This window comes from Sminthopsis crassicaudata, chromosome 1, assembly GCF_048593235.1.
Source record: "Sminthopsis crassicaudata isolate SCR6 chromosome 1, ASM4859323v1, whole genome shotgun sequence".
NCBI lineage: Eukaryota > Metazoa > Chordata > Mammalia > Dasyuromorphia > Dasyuridae > Sminthopsis > Sminthopsis crassicaudata.
Genome location: NC_133617.1, coordinates 437,362,136 through 437,385,575, shown reverse-complemented (window position 1 = coordinate 437,385,575; position 23,440 = coordinate 437,362,136). Strand labels below are relative to the sequence as shown.

Here is a 23,440-nt window from a genome sequence, read left to right as displayed (position 1 = left end):
CTTAACTATAAATTAAATGAGATTTTATTATCTCACCAAAGGTTCCCAAAACCTCAATATGTCATTTCCCACTGATTCTAATGGAAGATAAGGTAGTCCCTCATAAAAGAAAAATGCTGGATCCCAGAGAATACTAGCATACCTGTTGGCCACAATGCTGGGGTAATAGGCTTTCTGATTCTCATCCACCTTCAAGTCACTCTGATGGATGAAACGTTGTTGTTCTTCAAAGGCACGGATGATGCTGACACCCAGGAGAGTTTCATTGAAGTGTGAGTACACTGGCGATCGGCTGACTGATTCCAGGCGCTTCAGCTGACGTGAGGAGGCTACATAAAACCTCTGGAGAAGAATGTCAATAAAATTACTCTTTTTTTATATGAATCCATTTAAATTCTTCCCCTGAAAACAGAGGGAGGCCACTAAGGCTTCATCAAACTCTAATTTATTAAGTACTGCCCAATTAAACTAAGGTCTTATAGGACCAAGCAATCCCAAAGATTGTCAAGGCAAGCATAGTCTCTTAACTACCTCTTCCGGATTTGAGGTTAAATTTTACTCTTAACATAAATCCAACTTTATAAAGTCTCTAAGATTTCCAATTACTTCAGGCAATTGAATATTTTAAAAAATATCTCTGCATTAAATGTATACAATAGACATTCTTTTTCAGGAATTCTAAAAGTTTGAGGGTTTTGCTGAAATGAATATACCTGTTGCCATGCATATGTGTGTGTGTACATACAAAAGGATTATCTCATCTATTTCACTCCCCAAATTCCTAAGTGACTAGCAGCTTAATTTTTTTTTTAAGGGCTCAAATGAATCAAACTACTTCCTGTTAGTTTATTTCCCCCATACACAATCTTCTTCCTCCTTAAAGCTGGGGAACTCTGTACTGTCTTATAAAGGAAATGGAACGTTTAAGCCTTGTTATGTCTTGTTTTTGAAATAATGCTGTATACTTTCTAAAGTATTTTCTGTGATGTTTTCATCTGATCCTCATAGTAAAGCCCCTATTATGTTCAACAAAAAAAATTAAAATACAACAAAACATAAATAATGTTAATTTTTTAAGTTAACATGAGGTCCATGGGAACTCATTTATTTTTGAGTTTGACAGCACTGGGCATATGTCAAGACCATGATCCCTGATTATTAAGGATGAAGTGGAGCTTTACCTGATTTTGCTACACAGCTCAGCTTACAACTCCAATTCCATTCTAAAGTTCACACACAACACAATTCAAAAAAACGGAAGGAGGCCACTAAGGTTCCATCAAACTCTCACACAACACACATAAACAACACAAATTTTGTGCTACTTACCTGTACAAAGAAATAAATGAGCCCAAGGGGTGGGATGATAATGGCAGCAATGGGCGTTGCAAACAGTATGATTATACAGGCACCGATGACATTGAACAGGGATCCCATGAACATTTTGATGATCTGAGGAATCATTGAGTCCACTGTATCCATTTCCTTGGAGAATCTATTCACAAGATTCCCACTGGGTGTTCGTTCAAAGAAGCTCATGGGGGATCGGAGGACATTGTGGAGGAGATCCAGATGCAGGCGACGGGAAGCAAAGATGCCCCCAATGGATACTGCCATTGAGTAGCCAAACACAGAGATACCTAGAATACACCACACCATCAATCAGGAGATCAGCCCAGCAAAGGACAGAGATCACCTACACCTGTTTGTACATAATTTACATGTTTACATGTTGTATCCCAAATCAGATTGTGACGGTCTCCTTGAGAACGGGGGCTATCTTTTGCTTGGTAGAAGTCAGAAAAGCTATAGTAATATCAAGATCTACTGCTGGGTAGGCTATAATATTTTACTAGGTCTTAGATTCCCTCAGATGTCAATTAGAATTCCTTAAAGAGTTAGAGAAATAACTCAAGAATGAATTTCACATTTAAAAACAAAGGGAAAAATAAAACAAAAACTATTTCTTTATATTCATGTATGTATATAGAAACCATAAACTTAAATAATGACTCATAACCTACATGCACTGATTTTGTGGGAAGAAAGTACTTTCTATGAGGGCAGTAGTGAATTGATTGAATGCCAATCAGGAAAATCCAAGATCAAATGCAGACACTTTCTAGATGTATGACCCTAGGCAAGTCACTTAATCCTGTGTACCTTAGTTCCTTATCTCTAAAATAAACTGCAGAAGGAAATGGCAAAGCACTCCAGTGTCTTTGCCAAGAAAACTTCAAATAAAGTTATAAAGAATCAGATACAGTGAAATGACTAAATAACAATAGCAAATTATGTAGGAAGTATACCATCTGAAGCCCTTAACCTCCCTAATTCTAGAAAGACATCTATATACCAAGAGGGATTTGGGAGTTTAGTTACTAGTTTAGTTTTAAAAAAAAAATATGAAAAATGAGAGCCCTTTTCTTTTCCTCATCCTTCCAATACTGGCTTCAAAAGAACAACAAGGTAAAAGGTAAAACCTTCTTGCCCAGGGATATAGAATCTATGCAGGCTCACCTTGAGAAATGCCCAGCGCTCCATACACGCTCAGCCGGACATTCGTGTGCTGCTGTGTCCCATTGATCACAGGATCATCAGTCCATAAGCTGAGCCAGTAGTTGGAAGCCAAGGCGGCTACATGGTTACATATGAAAAGGAAGATGCTCAGAAAAGAGATAAAAAGTCCAATAGCTTTCATATAATCCCAGTACACTGACAGCTTTACCTAAAACACAATGGAGAAAAATTATTTTTCAAAATTAAAAGACAGAGCAAAACTATAGGATAGCATTCACTTTCCTCCAAAACCCATATAAATCCTAGCAGGCAGCTAAGAACAAAGTCACAGTTTTCATAACTAGGTCCTGGAGTGGGTCCTCATATAAACAAGTCCCTTCCTGCCTCCACTGTCACTGTTTCCCTCAAGTAGAACATTCTTTCTCTTCTACTTATCTCAATCTTGTCCAGTCTCCAAAGCTTGATTTTTATCTCAGCCTTTCTCAGGAACCTTCCCTTATTACCCTAGCCCTCAATGATCTCCTAGGAAGAATTCTGATAGCATGCAGAGTCTTTGGCCTAGCACAGACCATAATTATATTGTTGTTTCAAATCTGCTAATCTTTTCTCTTCAAGTAGACAAAGGGTAGATAGCAAAGTTTTACATCATTTCTACAGTGCCTAGTGCAATGGTGAATTTTCAGTAAGATGTCAAAGGCAGCTGCTGACTGTTTTATAGCACTGGCATTACTCTCAGTCATTCAGAAAAAGCTATTTCCTTATACCTTGGTTTGGTTCAGCACACTGTGCTATCTTTCCTGAGAATCATAGTCAGCAGCCTCCACATGCCTTTATTATGTTAGTACATAAAGCAAGTACACAGGGACTCAGGAGGGAGTTACTGTAATCTAAGTTAGACACTTTAGTCTCTTTTATCTCTGTCTCACGTCCAAGTGATCCTTCTTTGGGAAATGAGGCATGAAAATAAGAGAAACAGATAACTCAACAGTATATTTATAATCCTCAATTATTCTTGTTCTTTGAACAGACTAGAAGTTTAAAAAAAAACAGCAGGAAAGAAATTGTAATTGCTTGATGCTACTTTCTAAGAAGATTTTGTGTTAGAAGGCAAGAGGAAAGCAAAGGGGAAAGGCTAGTGAGCAAGAGAAAAGAGAGAAATTGCTCATCATCCCAAAGTTATTGGAAGACAGCTTGAGATGAAAAGAATGGCAATCAGGAGGTCAGCTGCCCAACAAAAAAAAAGTCATGAGGTAAAGAAAGGTAGCTACAATGCTGAAATAGATCCCAATCTTCTTCCTTTACAATCTTTCATCTCTTCATTTTCTATCCAACCATCCTTGGGTACTATTTTTCACAGAGTGAAACCACCAACACGTTGTGGACAAGGCTTTCTCACAATCTTTAACAGACATCCCTAGTTCACATTTAGAGAGTGAGTTATTCTCTACTGTTATACAAATAAAATAATGTTGTGTATGTAATTATATTATACTAAGTAGTAAATATAATATAATAATATATGATAACGTTATATAAATAAAATAATGTTATATAGACATTATTCCTATTTTACAAGATGAGGAAACTGAGGTTTGGAAGCTAAAGGATTTGCCTATTGTCACCACTGGTTAGTGAGGTTATGGTAAAGGAAGGATCTAATCCCAGGTTTTCTGACATAAGTCCACTATTCTTTGCAACTTCATCCACTCAATTTATGGCCATGAGAGAATGAATTTACCCCGTTGTGCCTGTTTCCCCATCTATAAAATAAAGAGATTAGGCCAATGACATCTAATGTCCTTTTCTAACTATAAAGTTTTATGAGTAAAGACCTGTTAATTCATTCTCTTACTCTATCGCCCCTACCTTTTTTTTTTTTTTTTTCTTATTTGAGGGCCTTTTTCTGCATCATTATCAATGGGTTAGTAAGAGCAAAGAGAAATAGCAGCACTCCAAGACAGCTGCTATGATATTCAGAAAGGAAACAACCACTAGTCACTTTAAATAGAATATAGATTTTAAAATCTGTAAAATTTAAAATCTGGGGGCAGCAAGGTAGCATATTGGATGAAGCACCAGGTTCAAAATCATAAAGACATGAGCCAATCTGGCTTCAGTCATGGACTAGCTATATGATCTTGGGAAAATCATTTCTTTCTGTTTGCCTCAATTTCCGCATCTAAAAAAAATGAGCTAGAAAAGGAACCGGCAAACCATTCCAGTATCACTGCCAAGAAAAGCTCAAGCAGGGTCACAAAGAGCTGGGTGTGACTAATACAATGGAATTACAAAAGGTTTTTTAAATCCCTACATTCCCTTTCTTTAAGCAAGCTAGGTCAAAAGTTGATTCTATTACAAAAGTTGCTAAAAGGTTAGCAGCTGATTGATAAAGCAAAGGGTAGAGAGGGCAAGAATACTTGGATTTTACCTGCCCAGTCTTGGCTTTATCGGCTTCCACCAGCTTCCAGACATCCTTCTCTGCTTCAGATTTCTGCATGTCAGCTGTGCTGTTGTGTTTCCCAGGCTCTGTGCTATAGGAGGAGGAATTACTGATTTGTCTAGAGAAAACAAACATAGTGAAAAGATCAAATCTTTGTAGTTACAGATGAGGTCTGACCCCCCCCCCCTCACCCCCCCAGGACCTATGTGAGCACATACTAGAACTCTCACTGAGAGCAAGAAGAGTCACACTCTAAGCTCTGGACAAGAAGACTTTGGAATATTGCTCTGGGAGTAAAGAGATGTGGATTCTGGTCCAGTTCTGCCACTATGCCTAAGTCTTGGATTTCCCAGAAAACTAATCACTCATTTATTAGAACTCCTATGGCATATATTTTTTTAATTTTAATAGTATTTTATTTTTCCAAATACATTCAAAGACAGTTTTCAACATTCAATTGTGCAAAATCTTGTGTTCCAAATATTTTTTTCCCTTTCCTTCCTTCCCCCTCTCCCCATGACAGCAAGCAATCTAATCTAGGTTAAACATGTGCAATAATTCTAAATATATTTCTATATTTATCATGTTGCAGGGAAAAAACAGATCAAAAGGGAAAAAAAACAAGCAAACAAATAATAACCCCCCTAAAATGTGAAAATATTGTGCTTTCTTTGTTCAATATTCAGTCTCCATATATTACAAAGAATTTTTATAAGCAAATTTCAAAAAAATCAGCAAAATTAAATTAGTACATTGAAAAAAATCCATGAGTATGGTTCCCCTCATGGATCCCCTGTCTCTGTAGAGTTGTGAAAACAATCCTCTGAACTTAACTTCCAGGGAGGCAACATGAATGCATATAGACATGTAATTTTTTTTGTATTTGTGGAAATACCAAACTGTTTGGGGATCCCTGGAGTGAACTGACCCCAGTTCCCACCCTCTTACCACCAAACCTGAGAGATGAAAAACTACAGTAAGGTCTTCAAAAACCAACATTTCCTCACTAAAAAAGTGGAAATCTTCTCAGTCATGGGAAGCTTCACAAAGTTAACTGGGGTTACAGCTCAAAGTCTACTTTCTTCCACTTGTGCTCTGATCTAGCACTATCTCTGACCTCCCTTTCACCTTCAAAATGTCCTGCTATCCTTATCATAATCATGTTACATTATATTTTTATATTATATATAATTATATTAGAATCATAACTCTTTCCAACGCTGATATCCCCTTATTTAGATGATTAATTCCACCAAGACAGATACCACCATGCCTGTTCTTTATTAAACAGCTGAACTCCTAGGATTATGACAGGCTTTCTGCATGCCCTCTAAAATTCCCAGTGATAGAGGGATGGAGGTGTAAACCCTGAAGAAAAAGGTTCCTCAATATATGACTATGTAGAAGTCCTCCTCAACTGAATGATTATCAGGGAAGTGCCTGAATGTGTTCAAAACAGCCATGTTCTTCCCATTTTTTTGTTTGTTTGTTTCCTTAAAATAAAGCAATTCCTAGTAGTCCCAGTTCATGTACCAACCTCCACTGAAGCTGTGACCTGGTGCTCTCTCTGCAATAGCTAAAAGTAAGCATCTCAAGCTTGTTCTCAAGGTCCTCCAAAGGCAGGAGGAACAGACATATTGTTTCAAATTTCACAACTCAAGACAAATGCCCACAAATCCATGTCATGTAGGAAACCTTAGTGTCAAGAAGGATGAATTTATTGCAAAAATATGGAGTCTATAAGACCCACAATTCTGGCAGGAAAAGACTGTGGTTGTTTCAGCTTGAACCTCAGAAATGTGTGAACTTATAAAATTATAAAAGGTAGATAAAATAAGAATGACAAGGAAAGTCAGTCCCTCTGATAGGGGTTGAGATCTGCCAGGAACTTGGGGGCATCACCCACAAGCCCCTTTTAGGTATAAAAGAGCCAGACTAGAGCTCTCTCTTTGCAGGAGCCCTTCCCCCCAAAACATGGTGTCCTTCCCGCCATGTAAGGGTTCCTGCCTGCCCAGCCCTGATATCTTTGGCCCTGGTATCTTTCTACCTTTAACTTTACTTCTAAAATCCCTACAATAAACTTTTTTATCAATCTAGATTTTCGGGCCTGTAAATTCATTTGCAGGGTCTCTGCGCCATCATGGGACTATCTTAACTATCTTTGCGCCAACCAAAACAGGGTTCCCCCTTTCCTATCTCTCATCACCTCCACTGCCTAGGCCAACCAAAGGACTTTTTTGGTAGCTTAAGCCATGAGAATAATAGTATACTCCTCCCTCTTTCAAGTTAGTCGGAAAAAAAGGCAGAGAAACTCCAGGGAAATTTATGAATTCAAACACACACACACACACACACACACACACACACACACACACACACACACACACACACACACACACACACACACACACACACACACACACACACACACACACACACACACACACACACACACACACACACACACACCCTTACCTCTTTAGCTGTTTCTCAGACGTTTCAGTTATCAGCACTCCATTCTCCATCTGCTTTACTTCTTTCACAGCTGGACCATTAGTACCTGGTAACCCAAAGAGAAGGAGAGGCAAGTTGAATGGATTTAATGGGCCTTATAAGTACTGCAAAGGTCCCTGGGATGGAGTCTACACACATTTCATAGGGTATCCCAAAAATCTTTGTTATGGTTTAAGTTATTAAAAGCTTAAAACTGAACAGATTTTGGGAATATCCTATATAATGCTTTAGATAAATAGTGTCAAAACTCAAATAGAAATACAGATCCCTATGAGCCACATAACTGACTTTAAAAAATCACAAAAATTAACATTATCTAAACTGAAATGTATGTTTTTACTTATTTTTATTAAATATTTATCTATGATATTTTATATGCAGTCCAGGCCTACATAAGGAGTTGTTTAGCCCCTAAGGTATGACCCCTCTGCTTTAGATAACCCTTAAGAAGGGCTGCTAAGTAGTTCAGTGGATGGAGCACCAACTCTGGAGACAGAATGAAAAGAGTTCAAATCTAGCCTCAGACATTTATTAGCTGTGTGACCCTGGGCAAGTTACTTAATTCCAACTTCTCCTTCTCCCTCCCAAAAAAAGAAAACCCATTAAGAAAGGTACAAAGGGGCAGGGGATCCTGCTATTTAAGTGAACCCTTTTGTAAAGCAAATAGCTGATACAGAACAGGAGCAGTAGCATTGCCCTGAGAATTGAGACACTTGGGTCTGAATCAGACATTCAGTTGTTCTATGATTTTAGCCACATCTCTTTGACCTCTCTGAGACTTGTTTTATTTAAAATAAAAAAATAAAAAAAACGATAAGAGGGGCAGCTAGAATTGAGCACCAGCCCTGAAGTCAGGAGGACCTGAGTTTAAATATGACCTCAGGGTCACATCCTAGCTTGTATGACCCTGGACAAGTCATTTAACCCAAACTGCCTCAGGAGGGGAAAAATGGTAGAAAAGTACAGGAGACAGAGTGGTAATCTTAGAGTCAAGAGGAACTAGGATTTCATTCCCATCTCTAACACATAGTGAAGGTAGTGACCCCGAACCAGTCACTTACCTTGTCAGTGTCCCTAGGAAACTCTAAGCCTATAATCTGCAAAGCAGGTTATATCTATACAGGCAAAGAGACTTTCACCACTTAGTGTCCTTTTAAATTAATTAAATCATAGGTTTGTTTTGTTTTGTTTTTTTTAAGTTTATGTATGTATGTGAAAGGAACTTAAGGGATCACCTAATCCAATGCCCCTAATTTTAAAACTGGGGAAATTCAGAAATATGAAGTGATTTACCTGAAGGTCACATAAGTAATAATATTAAAAATATCTGATTCACAAGGTTGTTGTAAATTCTATGCAAAGTATATTATTATTATAAGTTGTCTCTGCTGAATGGTTGAGTAGTCCCAAGATACCCAATTTGGTTTATCCTTCTGAAAAATTAAATCTCAAATACAGGGTTTGCTTGTCATGGATATTGCCCATATAAGAAACAAGTTACACCCTCACTCCACCCATTGGGAGCTTTCCCATTCAAGTAAGGAAGAGATAGATCAGATAAACTCTAGTCTAGAGGTGGAGACAGCCAAAGTAAATCTTTCCGCAAAAGAAGGCATATTGCCTTAGGACATCCACGTAGTTTCCCTAGCTGTGGCACAAAGATCCAAGTCCATTTTTAAAGAAAATGGCTATTTTAAAGATGCTTTGCTAATAGCAAAAGGTTCCAAGCATTAGATTAGGTGAAATGGTCCTCTAATAGACAACTGAAGAGCCTTTGGGATACCTGCTCTATTAGGGTAAAAAATGTTGACCTAATGTAGTTGGGAGCCAATAAGATGAACAGAGCAAGAGGTACATTTTTATTTCAAGCAGATATTCCTGCTTTACTTTCTCCTTTCAATATCTATCCTTTTAGTCAATCAATCAACAAATGTTTATTAAGCACTTACAATGTGCCCATACATTATAGGAGGTCCTGGAAATAGAAATCCTACACTGAAATAGTACCTGCCCACAAGTTGCTTACATTCCACTGGAACTACTAACAATATATATTTTATCTAGTAGGGGATGGGGGAAAACTAATTTGCTGGAGATCTTCCTTTTCAAATAATCAAATGCCACAGTACAAAGAAAAATAACTAAAAAATAATCAAAAACGAATGTTGTGAAATTACAAAGAATAAGTATAGTCCCAAGAAAGAAATATGAGAAGATATCTCCTCACAACTCTACAGAGACAGGGAATCCATAAGGGGAATCACTCTCATGGATTTTTTTTTTCAATGTACTAATTTAATTTTGTTGATTTTTAAAAATTTGCTTATAAAAGTTCTTTGTAATATAAAATGGATTTCTGGGAAGGTAGAGGGAAAGAGATATATTAAGAAAATTTAGGTAATATGAAAACAAAAGATATTCGTAAAATTTTTGTTAAAAAAAAAAAAAAAATCTCAAGACTGAAATCTACTTGTAATACACATCAAATACCAAATGGCAGGAATTGTGTACTTAATGGTGACAATTAAGTCATATTCAGGGAACCAGAGAAAGATCCTTACAACCAGACTGTCTCTGAATATGGATCCAAAGATTTTCTAGTTGCTGTTCTGACCCTTCAGAAGAAATGTCTACAAGAGATTCAGGAGAGAGTTACTTTAATCTCATCTTTATATAAAATCCAGAAGTTCAAAGACAGTCTAGTACATATTTCTATTTGAAGGACGCTATATAATTAAACCTTCTCTTATCTAATTACTCAAAAATTTCATCTAAAACTACCTTCCCCTATACTTCTCCACTTCTTAGGAATTAGCTAATGTTTAGAGTGGAAATTTTAACAAAGTAGCCTGGATCAAATAGGGTCCTCCTTGGCCCTAAAAACAAATATTAGTAGAAAGTTCTTATTTCAAGCCAAAAGATTATTACTTCTTTGTCATCATTATAGGGAATGCATTTAGCTTTATTATTATTATTTTAAGATAAAGAGAGCAGGAGCTTAGAAACTAATTGAAATTCTTGTCACAGTCATGCAACTCACAAAAGCTAGTCTACTGCCTTGTACCTAAAAGCACTATAGCCAGGTGAAAGCCAAGCAACACTAACCTTCCTCCTCTGCCATGACCTTCTTGCCTAGAGTTGGGAAAACCAAGAGTTACAGAAAGTTAAGTTAAAAAGTCATTTAAAAAATGTCCTTGTCGGCTTTTTTGTTTGCTTGTTTGAAGAAAAACTACAGCAAAAGAGAGCAGACCTGCCTTGGAAAACAGAGAAGAAATCACTCCCCCGCCTTCCCTTGCCCAAGAGCAGGCTCAAAGAATAAGCAATTTGGAGCTGGGAGTGTCCTCACCTACTTAGCCAAGGAGGAAAGTTCCCTGGCCCAGTGTTGAAGAAGCAGTGCTATAACTTCTCAGAGTCGGAAGATGTGGGAGGGGAAGTTACATAATCTGAATGATGGAAAGATTTCCAAAGCAATACTGGATTTGGGGGGAGGAATGGGAATCACAAAAGAGCCCAAAGGCTGGAGAAAATCGTGGGAGCATCTAAACCATAGTACAGAAAGAACAAAAGACTTAGATTTTGCCCTCTCTCACTTTATTATCTGGCTAGTGCAAAGCTGATGAGAAAGAGGATTGCTGAGTATATTTACTTCTAAGGGAAGTCTTAAGTTTTTTGAAATATTATTAAGATTACGAAGGATATTAGAACACTTGGGGAAAGGTTAAGCTTCCTGTAAAAGGATGAGGGATCAGGGGTGGGGGTACGGGGAGGGAGAATAGAGGGAAAGGGAAAGGAAAGAAGAGAAGGGAAGATACCAATTATTTAAGGTAACCATAAATCCCTATGTACTTTCTGAATTTTCTGTGGAATGGAATAAAGAATGACCACACCCCCTCACCTAACAAAATAATATATTTAAGGGAAAACATACAAAGAAATGTAGTTGGAGGGGCAGCTAGATGGCACATCTAGAACATAGTATCTGAAGTGAGGAGGACCTGAATTGAAATTCGGCCTCACACACTACTTCCTTCATCTGTTCTGAGGAAGGAAAGGAAAAAGGAAAGGAGAGAGGAGAAAAGAGAGAGAGGGAAGGGAAAGAGAAGGGAGAGGAAGAGAAAGGGAAGGGAGAGGGAAGGAAGAAGGAAGGGAGAGGGAAGGAAATACCATAATTGTTTGAGACCCTCTAGTAGGACTTGATGTGGAGGAAAGAACACTAAATTTTGAGTCTAGGACCGGATATCAAGTCCTAGCTTGGTCACTTTCCACAAGAACTGTCTCAACCTGTGTCCCCTTTTGCATAACAGGGGTAATGGCACTTACATATTTATGGCACCAAGTTTTTGAGAGAAAACCAACAATGAAAAAGTTCTTTAAAAAAGAAAATTTTTGTTTTATATATATATAAAATTGAGAAGAAAATAAAAATTAAATGCAAAGTCTTTTTCAGTTAGCCAACAAAATATTATTACTTGAGTTATATTAGTGGTAGAGATTGGCTGAATCTGAGTCCTCAGGCCTCCTTAGAAAAACCCTATATTGCCTCTAGAAATGAAGGAAGAAGGCATCTACTGGTCTCTGAGTTGGTGCTAGCCAACTAGGTGATACAACAGATAGCTTGTTAGGCTTGGAGTCAGAAGAACCTTAGTCTCAAACATTTATTAGCATAGTTAATCTTGGAATAGCCACTTAACCAGTTAGTTTTTCTCAGTTCCTCATCTGAAAAATGAGCTGGAAAAGGAATTGGCAAACCAATTTTTTTTTTGGCCAAGAAAATCCCAAATGGGGTCACAAAGAGTTAAACATGACTGAAAAAAAAATTTACTGAATAGTTTCAATTGTTCAATTTAAATGATATGAAGAAAAAAATGGAATGGCATCCTCTATGAATAATTGCCAAAGCATAGGTGGCTCGGAAGAGAATAAACCAAAGCTTAGATAGTTCTGGAGAGAAATAAATGTTCTGGATTCTAAGACTGTTTTCACATATCACGATACTCAATCATCCTAATCTATATCTGGCCACTGGACCCAGATGGCTCTGAAGGAGAAAGTGAGGCAGGTGACCTTGTACAGCCCTCCCTCATTTGAAGGCAATTTACTTGTATGTTATGGTATCACCTCTCTGATGTCTCTGATGATTCCAGAACAAAGAACAAACAATAACTGGATCTAATCTATACATATTATGTTGACACAGAGCAATACAAAAGCAATGGAAAAAAATATAGATGTAATTTGTACAGATTACAAAGAGGACCACTGTATATAAATATAATGAAATACTTTGAAACTATACAAAATAATGACAGTTTCAGAGAAACCTGATACAGAAAGAAGTTAGCAGAACCAGGAAACTAATGTAGACAATCATTACAATACTATAAAGACAGATAGCTCTAATCTAAAGACAGAGAGCTCTGATCAGTGTAATGACCAATTATGATGCCAGAGGCCCAATGAGGGGAAAAAAAAAAAAAAAACACAAAACTACCTACCTCCTGATAAAGAGATAAAGTATTTAGGATGCAAAATGAGACATGATATTTGGAAATGGTCAGATTTGGCTCTGCATATCTGTTAGAAGAGCTTGGATTTTGTTTTGTTTTTCATGAAGAAGGGGCAGGTAAAAGGGAAACAAATGCTCCCTGATTAAAAAAAAAAAGAAACAAAAACTTTTTTCAAAGGAGAAGTTTTAAAAACTCTTTTCTTGATCCTGGAGATCAGTAAACTAGTCTAAATTCCTAAGGACAGTTTATAAGAGACTAAGCATTTCCAAGATTATCTTTTAAAAAATGAAGCAATCAGATCAGGTAGCCTTTGCTACCATCTCTTGGGGTGGGGGAGAAGGGGAAGGGAGGCAATTAGGTGGCACAGTGGGTAGAGCACCAGACCTGGAATCAGAAAGACCTGGATTCAAATCCACTCTCATATTAATTAGCTGTGACCCTGAGCATATCACTTAACCTTGTTTACCTCAGTTTCCTCATCTATAAAATAGATTGGAACAGGAAATGGAGAATCATGCCAGTATTTTTGTCAAGAAAACTCCAAATGAACAACAATTATCCCCCTTAGACTAAAGAGACAAAGGACCACAACATGAGCCCCAGAAAAATCTAGTGCAAAGATAAAACAAAACAAATTGCTACTTACTTCTCAGAGTGAATACAAGGCCTGAGAATAACTGGAAATTGTGATTTAAAAGATCACAGTGTCAGTTTTGCTACTAAAATTATAGGTACTATGATAAATGAATGTTAGCACAGAGCAATAAAAAAAGGGATGGAAAAAAATTATTCCCTAAACTTTAATCTTGCCTGACAGGCAGAGAAAAGGAAAGTAAGGACTGAGCTTTTTGGAATTAAATGCAAGGCATCAATAATGAAAAAGTAAATAATGACTCTTCCTAAAAGTCACTCTAAGTTGTCCTTCCTCTAAGATCAGACACAAAAAGACAACAGCAAACATATCCATGTCAACCCAGAGCTGCCTCTTCTGCTTTGTATTGCTTCAAGAATACCAAAAGCTTCTCCATTTCTGTCTTTTACTTCTAAGTCTTAGATTCTACACTAAGAGAAACAAGAAAATAGTAATTCTCAGTTGTTGGCTGCCAGGACATATGTATTAAGAGAAGAACATCTAAGTCTTTTTTGTATTGATCTGGAAGAAAGGAAAGGCCATGAGCTTGGTGAGAACATTTCTGTATTCAAGTAGTGATAAACTCAGGCCACACTTGTAAGTAAAAGTCAGAACTTAGACTAGCTCCTGACATCTCTCATGTAAAGAGGCCAAATAAGCAAACAGAAGAGTATAGAACTGGAAGAAAATGGGTACCTCAAGGTAGCATCTCTTCTCACCCTGTCCTTACCTCCATCTTCCACGTTCTGTTCAGTATTGGAATAAGTTCGGAGAAACTCTGCAAATGCTCCATCTCGATCCAGCAGCTCCTGGTATGAGCCCATCTCAGAGATCTTACCATTACTCATCACAATGATCACATCCACCTGGGACAGGTAGCTGACCCCGTGAGTTACCAATATTCGGGTCTAAAAACACAAGCACAAAAATTTGATTACACCCCATCCAGACACCGACAACCATCTATTCCGACAAATATGGTTGATTATAAACTCCCTATGGCATAACAGACCAAACAAGAAAATGGCTATTAGGATCAGTGTCTGCCAGAAGATACTCTGAAGTATAAAGCTAAGAAGGAAGGAAACCATATTTCCCTATCTTCCAAGAAGTCACTGATGATTTCTGGGCTCCAAATTCTTAGCCTACAGGCCTCTCTGCAGAAAAAAAATCAATCTATATGACTTATTGAGGTCTTGGCATGGAAATTTGCCTCTGAGGACCCACCACCATTTTTGCTTACATTAGAAAAGAAAGGCTCCTTTAGCCAGTCAAAATGAATGAATCAATCCTTATGGTGATAAAGAATCTGAGAATTTTTATTAAACAATCTAGAGTTGGACAAAACTATCTCAGGGAGATTTACAAAGGTCTCAAACCAAAATGATTAAAATCACACTCAAAAAAGAAATAGAAAGCTAAGAAGTCCTAAAGGGAACACATTAAAAAAAAAAGGGGGGGGAGAAGAAAAATGACAGACATTTTTCCCTTTTTCCAACTCTTGCTTCCTGTCTCTGACCCACATAGAACAATAAGTTCTATGATCTATCTAAAAGCAATGGTCATTCTGTCTACACCTCTATCCTTGACTGCAAAACCCAACCTCTTTAATACCTTGTTTTTTAGCATTCCCTGAGGGCCAATCACTTTTTCAAATATGTGTTTTCCCACATGGGCATCCACTGCAGAGAGGGGATCATCAAAGAGGTATACATCTGAATCACAGTAAACTGCCCGTGCCAGGCTCACTCGTTGCTTCTGACCACCAGACAGATTTACACCCTAGAAAAATAGGTTAAAAACATTTTAAGCCAAGCTTTATGAACTTCTTAAGAAAAACAGTGAGTTTGATAATAACAGAAAAAGTCAGAAGGAACCACAGACAATCAGGCAGCTTCAAAATTACATGCTGAATTTGTTATCCCAAAAAGAAAAGCAAATTATTCTTAATGGAGACTCACAGTTTCATGTTCAATCCTCTTTTGTTCTATTGTGTATATGGAAATGTTAATTTTATTTGGTATTTAAGTTCAGGATTAAAAAAAATCTCCCTTGACCCTCCAAGAAAAAAGAAACACAGTGAGCCACAAGAAATTCATGAATGGTAGTAGGGAGGTTCTGAATGTCCATTCATTCATCCTGATGGAAGACAATAGTAGCATGGATACCCCAAATTCTAGGTAATCTAAAAATCATTAGTTAGTTTTATAATGATAATAATAATAACTAGCATTTCTATAATGCTTTCAAGTTTACAGATGAGGAAACCAAGGCAGACAGAAATTAAGTGACTCACCCAGGATCACATACCTAATAACTGTCCAAAGCTATATTTGAATTCAGGCCTCCCTAACTCCAGGTCCAGGGCACCAAACTGCTTTATGATGTTAGTTTTGGTTTGAAGGGGCTTAGGAGAGAGAGGAAGCACCAGCAGATTTACTGTTTTGTTTCATTTAATATTAAAGCAAGTTTGCAATCCCTGAGCATGAGAGTCAGTCTGGAATTTTAAACTGCCTGGGAAAAGTGTTGAGTCAGCTGTGCCGTGTTTTATTTGGTCCTCAGCTCCATTTCAACTGAGGGTTTCAGGCACAGGTCATCCAGAGGGCCCCTGACTTCATATAAGAAATTTGGTTTTCAAATCTATTAAGCAAGCTATTCACCTGACTCAAATGCCGCTACATTCCCAGATAGATGAGGGCTACCCCAAGGCATTGCTTTTAAAAAAAAAAAAAAAAAAAAAAAAAAAGGCTACTGTCACCTCAGAACAATTCCTCACATCTCTATAGCACTTTAAAGTACCTTTACTTGTGTTACTTCATTGAATCCACATAATAATCAAGTGGCAGAGTGGATAAAGCAGAGGACAGATAAAAGAAACTGAGGTCTAAGGAGAATGTGATTGGTCCAAGTCATCCTGTCGTTACTAAGTACTCTGCGTTTCTGAAGCTAGCACTGCTGGGATAATTATCAATCTTATATTATAGAAGAAGGAGCCAGAAGTCAGAAGGGTTAAAAAGCTTATTGAAGGCCACTGGGCCAGTAAATAGCACAGGTGAGACCCCAAACCCACATCTTCTAACTTCCAATCCAGTTGTTACTTTGTTGTCTCTCACAGCACTTAGCCCTAGATGCTTAGGACAGAATTTTTCTCTCAAAAGGGCTAAAGCCAACATTTTACCAACCTTTTCTCCAATCTCTGTCCGGTCTCCACTGGGCAAGATTTCCAAGTCTGGGAGTAACGCACAGGATTCAATCACAGCCTTGTAGAACCGCTCTTGGAGCGGTCGGCCAAATAGAACGTTTTCCCTAAGAGAAGCATTCTGGATCCAAGCCTGCTGGGGGACGTAAGCCACAGAACCCTATATAAGGCACGAGAAAGGGAAAGACAGGAGACAAAACACACACCATTACTCTCAAGCATCTATACAGTGTTTTGTATTCTAAAAAATCCTTTTACACATTTATTATCTTAATAGATATTCTAAGGCAGAGGTATCAAACATAAGCTAGAAGGTTCAACACTCTCAGTGTTGCCTAAACCAGACAAGACAGTTAACAAAATAAATAAAAATACAATAGAACACAGATAATGTTAATAGGCATTTTCTAAGTCAACATACACTCTTTAGGGATCTATGTCGACTGAGTTGTCAAAACACAAATGTTATAGGCACACCCTAGGAAGTAAGTGAAACAGGTATATTTTAGAGGTAAAGAAATAGACATAGGGAAATAAATCACAGAAATTTTTTCTAGTGTTTGAGAGGATGTTAGCAGCCATCTAGTTCAAAGTTCTGAAAAAGAATCCTCATTATAACAAACCCAACAAGTAGTAAGCCAGTTTGTACTTGAAGATGACAACCAGATACCATCTTGGTGTCTGGGACCTATCTCCTCACTCTGAAACATCCTTCTTTCACTGATGAGTTCTTTTGATGCTTCCATTTTGGGGGAGGGGCCCGGGCCCTTCTGGATCTGCTTCTGATTTTTGGTAACTTTTACACTCCCCAGGACCCTTTCAGCACCACATTCCACCCAGACTTAAGCTTCTTTTTGTGTCTTGTCTTTCTCCAACAGAAAGTAAGCTCCTTGAGGGCAAAACTATTCTTTATTTTTGCATATTATATCTGTAAGCACTTAGCAAACTGCTTGGTATAGAAAAAGCAATCAAAATGTACTTGCTGCCATGCCTGAATAACAATTAGAGCAAGCTTACACTTCTCCCTTGCAACTTCTTTTTCTCCCCTTATTTAAAATGTTATTTTTCTCAAATGTTAAAACAATTTTTTTTAACATTTTTTTAAAGTTTTGAGTTCCAAATTTTACCCCTCCCTCCTTCACCCTTTGTGACTTCTACCTGTAATTTCTACTTCTACCATTTGAGGTCAAAGAGAACCAGACTAATCCTTTTTCCACATGCAAACACAATGATTGTGCTCCCTCTGAGTCTTCTTGTTTCCATTCTTATAGGATATAAACTCTTAGAAGTTCATTTACCATCCTAATTGCCTGCCTATAGATGCTGTCTAGATGATCAATTACCCCTATTAAGTAGAACTGAACATAATGCTCCATTAAAAGTCACTGGGTTTATCATATCCTTATTCCTGGAAATTTGGTTCTCATGATGTAAGATCATTTTGGCTTTTTTGGCTGCCACAGTTCATTGCTGATTGAGGCTGAGCTTGCAGTTCACCCAAATTCCTATGGTTTTCCAGATAAAACTACTGTCTACCCATTCCTCCCCCATGAAGTGATAGACCCACAGCTATTTCCATGAGTGAGATTTGATCTCTGCTTTCTACCTCACCTACACTAGAATATATGGTACTGCCTTGCAGATAACTATCTTTAATATGGCCATTTCAGGGGTGAAAATTCCATTAAAAACTATGATATAATTAAAATTAATCTCATTAATACAGCTTTCATTCATTCAGAATTTAGGATAATTTGAAATAATAAACACAAGTCTTGCCAAATAAAATATCAGAAATAGTATCTTCTTTCATAAATTGTCTGGGTCTTGTGTGCAAAGAAAAAAAAAGTCATATATTAGCAACTTTTTCAAGTAAAAGGCAGGATGTGTCTGGAATTCCAAGTAATTAATTCTTAGCTATTGATGGCTTTTATGTTAATGATTTATGAGGCAAAGTAGGCTGATGGTAAATTGGCATTTTCACAATTAGTTTACTTTATCTTTAACCCAAGTGTCTTAGCCTTATTCATTCAGATCCTGCTGCTATAATTTTAAATTTATGAGTCTTCTCTCTGGACTGGGCTGAAGTTTATTTGACATTTCATAATCAATGACAGATTTGATTTGGAAATCATCATATACTCAAAGATGTAGAGCTGGATAGGACCGTAGAGGTCAGCAAGTTCAAGTTCCTTATTTTTAAAACATGGAGAATGTGTCATAGAGATATCAAGTAACTTGCCTCTCTAATAGGGAGGAAGAGGGCTAGGATGTCCTGAAATGTTCCAGAATGGTACAGAAAAAGGAGGTAGAGATATATTTCAATCCACAGCTAAGATGTAATACCAATACAGATGAGGCCATGAATTCAGTGAAATAAGGAATGTTTGCTAGAAAGCAACAAAGGAGGAAAACAAGACTACTGGGGTAATGATCACCCTACTTACAGTAGAACACTTTCAAAGGATATTATTAATTATAAGTCATAGGGGCCTAGAATTTATAATTTAGAGATCTTCTAGTCAGATGCTCTCAGTTTGCAGATGCAAGGCCTAGGGGAATGGAGGTAAGGAGGAGGAGGTGACTAGGGAAGTAATTTGCTTGGACAGTGAGGAAAAGCCAGATTTCTACTATCTCACAATGCAAATGAGTCTTATATATACAATATAACAGCCTCTTGCAAGGTCACAATTAGGAAAGACTTTGTAACAAGCAGTTTGAGGTATTGGATAGCTCAGCAGGGCAGCTAAATCACTACCTTTGAATTCGTATCTCCCTGACTTCAGGCCTTCTAGCTGTTCCAGTCAGAAACATCCAAGTTCAAATCCAGCTTTAAAAAATTTGTTAGCTGTGTGACCCTAAGCAAGACACTTCATCTCTGTCTGCCACACTTTCCTTATCTGTAAAAATAGGATAATAATAGCACTAACCTGCCAGGATTGTTGTGAGAATCAAATGAGAAAATAATTATAAGTTACTTAGCACAGGACCTGGCACATAATATTTATTTATAATTATTTACTAATTTATATAGTCACATTTATCTTCATTATACTTTATTTAATGAGTTGTGAGGACTAAATGTATTTGTAAAGTGCTTTGCAAACATTAAAGCAATATTATATATATGCTAGCTATTACTATTATTATTTTAGTATTAGTACTATCATCATCATCATCATTATTACCAATAATATTATCTTTATTTTCATCATCATCATCCCTATTTCTATGCCCTTCATATTCCTGATAAGTCAGAAGGTATCTTTCCCCAGTTTTCTTCTATGGAGTTAAACCCCTTCCCTTCTATTCTAGCTGCTAAGAATATACCTTTATAGACACATGTCCTTCCATTTTGTCCATCTCAGCCAAGAGTGCAGACAGCAGGGATGATTTCCCACAGCCCACTTGGCCCAACACAGCAACCAAGGCACCTTCTGGCACAGTGAAAGTGATGCTAAAAGGAAATAAGAAGAATAACCAGCATCTTTAGCAAACAAGACAGGCAAGGGGCTGGTTTAATTACCCCTGATCAGAAGGAATGAGAGAACTAAAGAAGAGAAAGATGAAGAAACAGAAGTGAATGACTATGAGAAGAGTCCTTGCACCTTCAAAGAGAGATTTCTTTCTTCTCACTCCACTAAAGACAAAAGGCTTATGTTTTAGTAAGGAGGATGAGGATGAGATAAGAGAGGCCTTCCTCATGATAAAGAGAATCAGATGTCAAATGTGACCAAAAAAAGGTCTATTCCTCTGGGAATTTTTCAGAAATACCAAGCAACTATCTACCAAATCTAAATGTATTTTTAAAAATACAATTTCTTATTTTTCCCTAATTACATGTAAAAACAATCTTTAAACATTTAAATAAAAGTTCTGTGTTCCAAATTCTACCCCTTCCTCCCACCGTCCCTTTCTGGTCCCTCCCTGCGATAGTAAGAAATCTGATATCATATATACAAGTGCAGTCATGTAAAACTAAATGTATTTTATTTTTAGGAGACAAGAAGATGGACAAAACCCTTTAGTTTCCCTTCTGGACTTAGCATTTTTTAGAACCTGTTCATCTAGCTTTAACGCTGAACAATGTATCTACGGTAGGCAAGCTGTTAAGAATGGACTGACATGAAAGACATAGGCCACCCGCAGACAGGCTGCCAAGGGAACAGAGGTCACTTCCCTTAACACTGTGCTGCCTAATAAAGATAAGGAACTGAAAGGAAAGAGAACAGAAAGACAGAGATAGCTACAGAGAGAAAGCAGTACTTGGCAGGACAATGGGAACATTCTTAAGAGGGCCATTCTACTTGGTAGGCAATCAAAGTAGCTTAATATGTGGTCTTCAACAGCAGGCATACATAGATCTAGTTTGAGGATGGGAGGGAAGGAGACCATCCCCCAGAAAGAGGAAACATTTGCAGGGACCTCCGAGATTTTGGAATGCTTGCCCTGACTTACCCATTCAGAGTTGGAGGATCATTTCTCGACCAGGTAAATGTGGCATTTTTTACAGTGACACTGGCACCACCACCTGAAAGGCAACAGTAACAAATCAGAAGGGACCAGATGCCATCGCAGGGTCTAACTTGTCAAAACTGGGTTCCTGTCTTCTCTAGCAAGCTGGAGTTGATGGAACCCAAAGAAGAACTAAAATCAGCATGACGATAGCTTTGGCAGAGGAAACCACACTTTAAGGGAAATATAACAGAATTCTGGGATATTCTAAAGACTTAAAGCTACACAGGATTATCCAATACTAAACAAATTCAGCCACCAAGCAGAAGTCAAGGGAGAGTGTGGGTTAGAGATTCTGCTATGTATGCAGATATCAGCTGAGAACACAATCCTACTCCAAACAAATGAAGACTAGGAGAATAATAGCAGGGGGGGGGGGGAGGGAACAGCTAGATGGTGCAATAAATCACCTGACCTGGTGTCAGGAGGATCTGAGTTCAAACCTTGCCAGAGACACTTAACACTAGCTGGGACCCTACGCAAGTCACTTAACTCTAGATGTCTAGCCAAAAAAAAAAAAAAAAAAAAAAAAAAAAAAGGGAAGAAGAAACATTTAGCCACTTTTAGATTATAGATATGAGGAAAGAAGGAGCTTCAAAAGTCATCTAATTCATTCCTCTCCTTTTTATTGTTGTTCCTCATTCTTTTTCACTTGTGACTGACTTTCTGTGACTCCATTTGAGAATTTCTTGGCAGATATAATAAAGTGGTTTGCCATTTTCTTCCCCATTTCATTTTATAGATAAGGAAGCTGAAGCAAACAGAATTAAGTGACTTGCCCTGGGCCATACAGCAAGTAACTGTCTGAAGTCAGTTTTGAAATCTGGGTCTAGAGTTCAGCCTACCACACCACCTAGATATATTTCTCATAATCACCTTTTAATTTTCATTCCCAACTCAATGTAAGCCTTTATGTAGTATTATCTGACAAAATGAACTTCCAATCTATTCCGTACTCCATGGAAGAGCAATCTTCATGAAGTACTGATTTTATCATGATCTTTTTTTTCCTACCCCAAATCATCAAAAGTTTGCCCCCTTGGACCCATATCATGAAATGTGAGCTTCTCAAAAGACTGGCATTCAAGGTCTTCCACCATTTGGTTCTATTCTACATTTCCAAACTTATTTTCCATAATAATTTTATATGAATTCTCTAATCTACAAAATCAATCTTCCTCCACTCTCCACCATTATATATACTCATCATCCTCCCTGTCTCATCAAATATTCAAACTGCCTTGCTTCAGGCCCATTCTATCTTTTCTCTCCTATTTCAGCCCCAGTTCTGAGGTTCAAATATTATTTCACCCTTGGCTAATTAATGCAATTCAAAATCATCAGTCTTTCACCTAAACTTCTATGGCCATGACTTGCTTATGACACTAATTTTAGAATTTAATAACATTCTGTTATATTAACATTTCTATGTATCCTAAAATAAGTCTCATCTTAATAACCACAGAATGAACAGAGTGATGAATTTGAAATAAAGAATCTGGATTCCACTCCCAGTATTACCAATCCCTAACCTCTTTGTACCTCAATTCCTCATCTACAAATAAGAGTCCCTCCTGGCTCTAAATCTCTGAGGCTGTGAATTAGATGATAAGAAGCTTATCCTATTCTAGAGGTCAGGAACTCTGCTTTAGACTCATTATTTCTTGCAGACTCAGCAAAGTAATAAGCACAACCTGGGCACTCAGACATCTGTTCAAAGAAGGATGGAATTTTCCATGAAAGATATGTATCTTATTGGATAAATGAAAACTTACCGAAGAACTAAAAACTTAAGAAAGATTACATCAACTGCAAGTTCTGGCTGACAGCTGCTATCATAGTTGCAGGTGATGATGATGGTGAAAGCTAGTACTTACATAATAGCACTTTAAGGCTTACAAAGCAGTTTACAAAGCTTATCTCTCTTGATTCTCACAATAACTCTGTAAGGTAGATGCTATTATTATTCCTATTTTGCATATGAGGAAGCCAAGTCTGACTGTATAACTTGCCCAGGATCACTGCACCTAAATACTAAGACTTTAAGATAGGATTTGATCTGAAGTCTTCCTAATTTTGGATCCAGCACTCTAGACACTGTCACCTAGATACCT

At 37.5% G+C, this 23,440-nt stretch overlaps 1 protein-coding gene across 1 annotated transcript in view; it reads right to left on the bottom strand.

The window, feature by feature from the left end:
• Positions 1-23,440, bottom strand: part of ABCC1 (ATP binding cassette subfamily C member 1 (ABCC1 blood group)) — a 145,275-nt gene that overhangs the window by 19,168 nt on the left and 102,667 nt on the right. Inside the window, exons 15-24 of the mRNA XM_074280626.1 lie at positions 21,270-21,342; positions 20,142-20,268; positions 16,795-16,971; positions 15,227-15,394; positions 14,343-14,520; positions 7,436-7,520; positions 4,949-5,078; positions 2,521-2,728; positions 1,330-1,640; positions 143-342 (exon numbers count right to left, since the gene is read on the bottom strand). Of these exons, the coding sequence (XP_074136727.1) occupies positions 143-342; positions 1,330-1,640; positions 2,521-2,728; positions 4,949-5,078; positions 7,436-7,520; positions 14,343-14,520; positions 15,227-15,394; positions 16,795-16,971; positions 20,142-20,268; positions 21,270-21,342 (1,657 nt within the window). The remainder of the gene's footprint in view (positions 1-142; positions 343-1,329; positions 1,641-2,520; positions 2,729-4,948; positions 5,079-7,435; positions 7,521-14,342; positions 14,521-15,226; positions 15,395-16,794; positions 16,972-20,141; positions 20,269-21,269; positions 21,343-23,440) is intronic.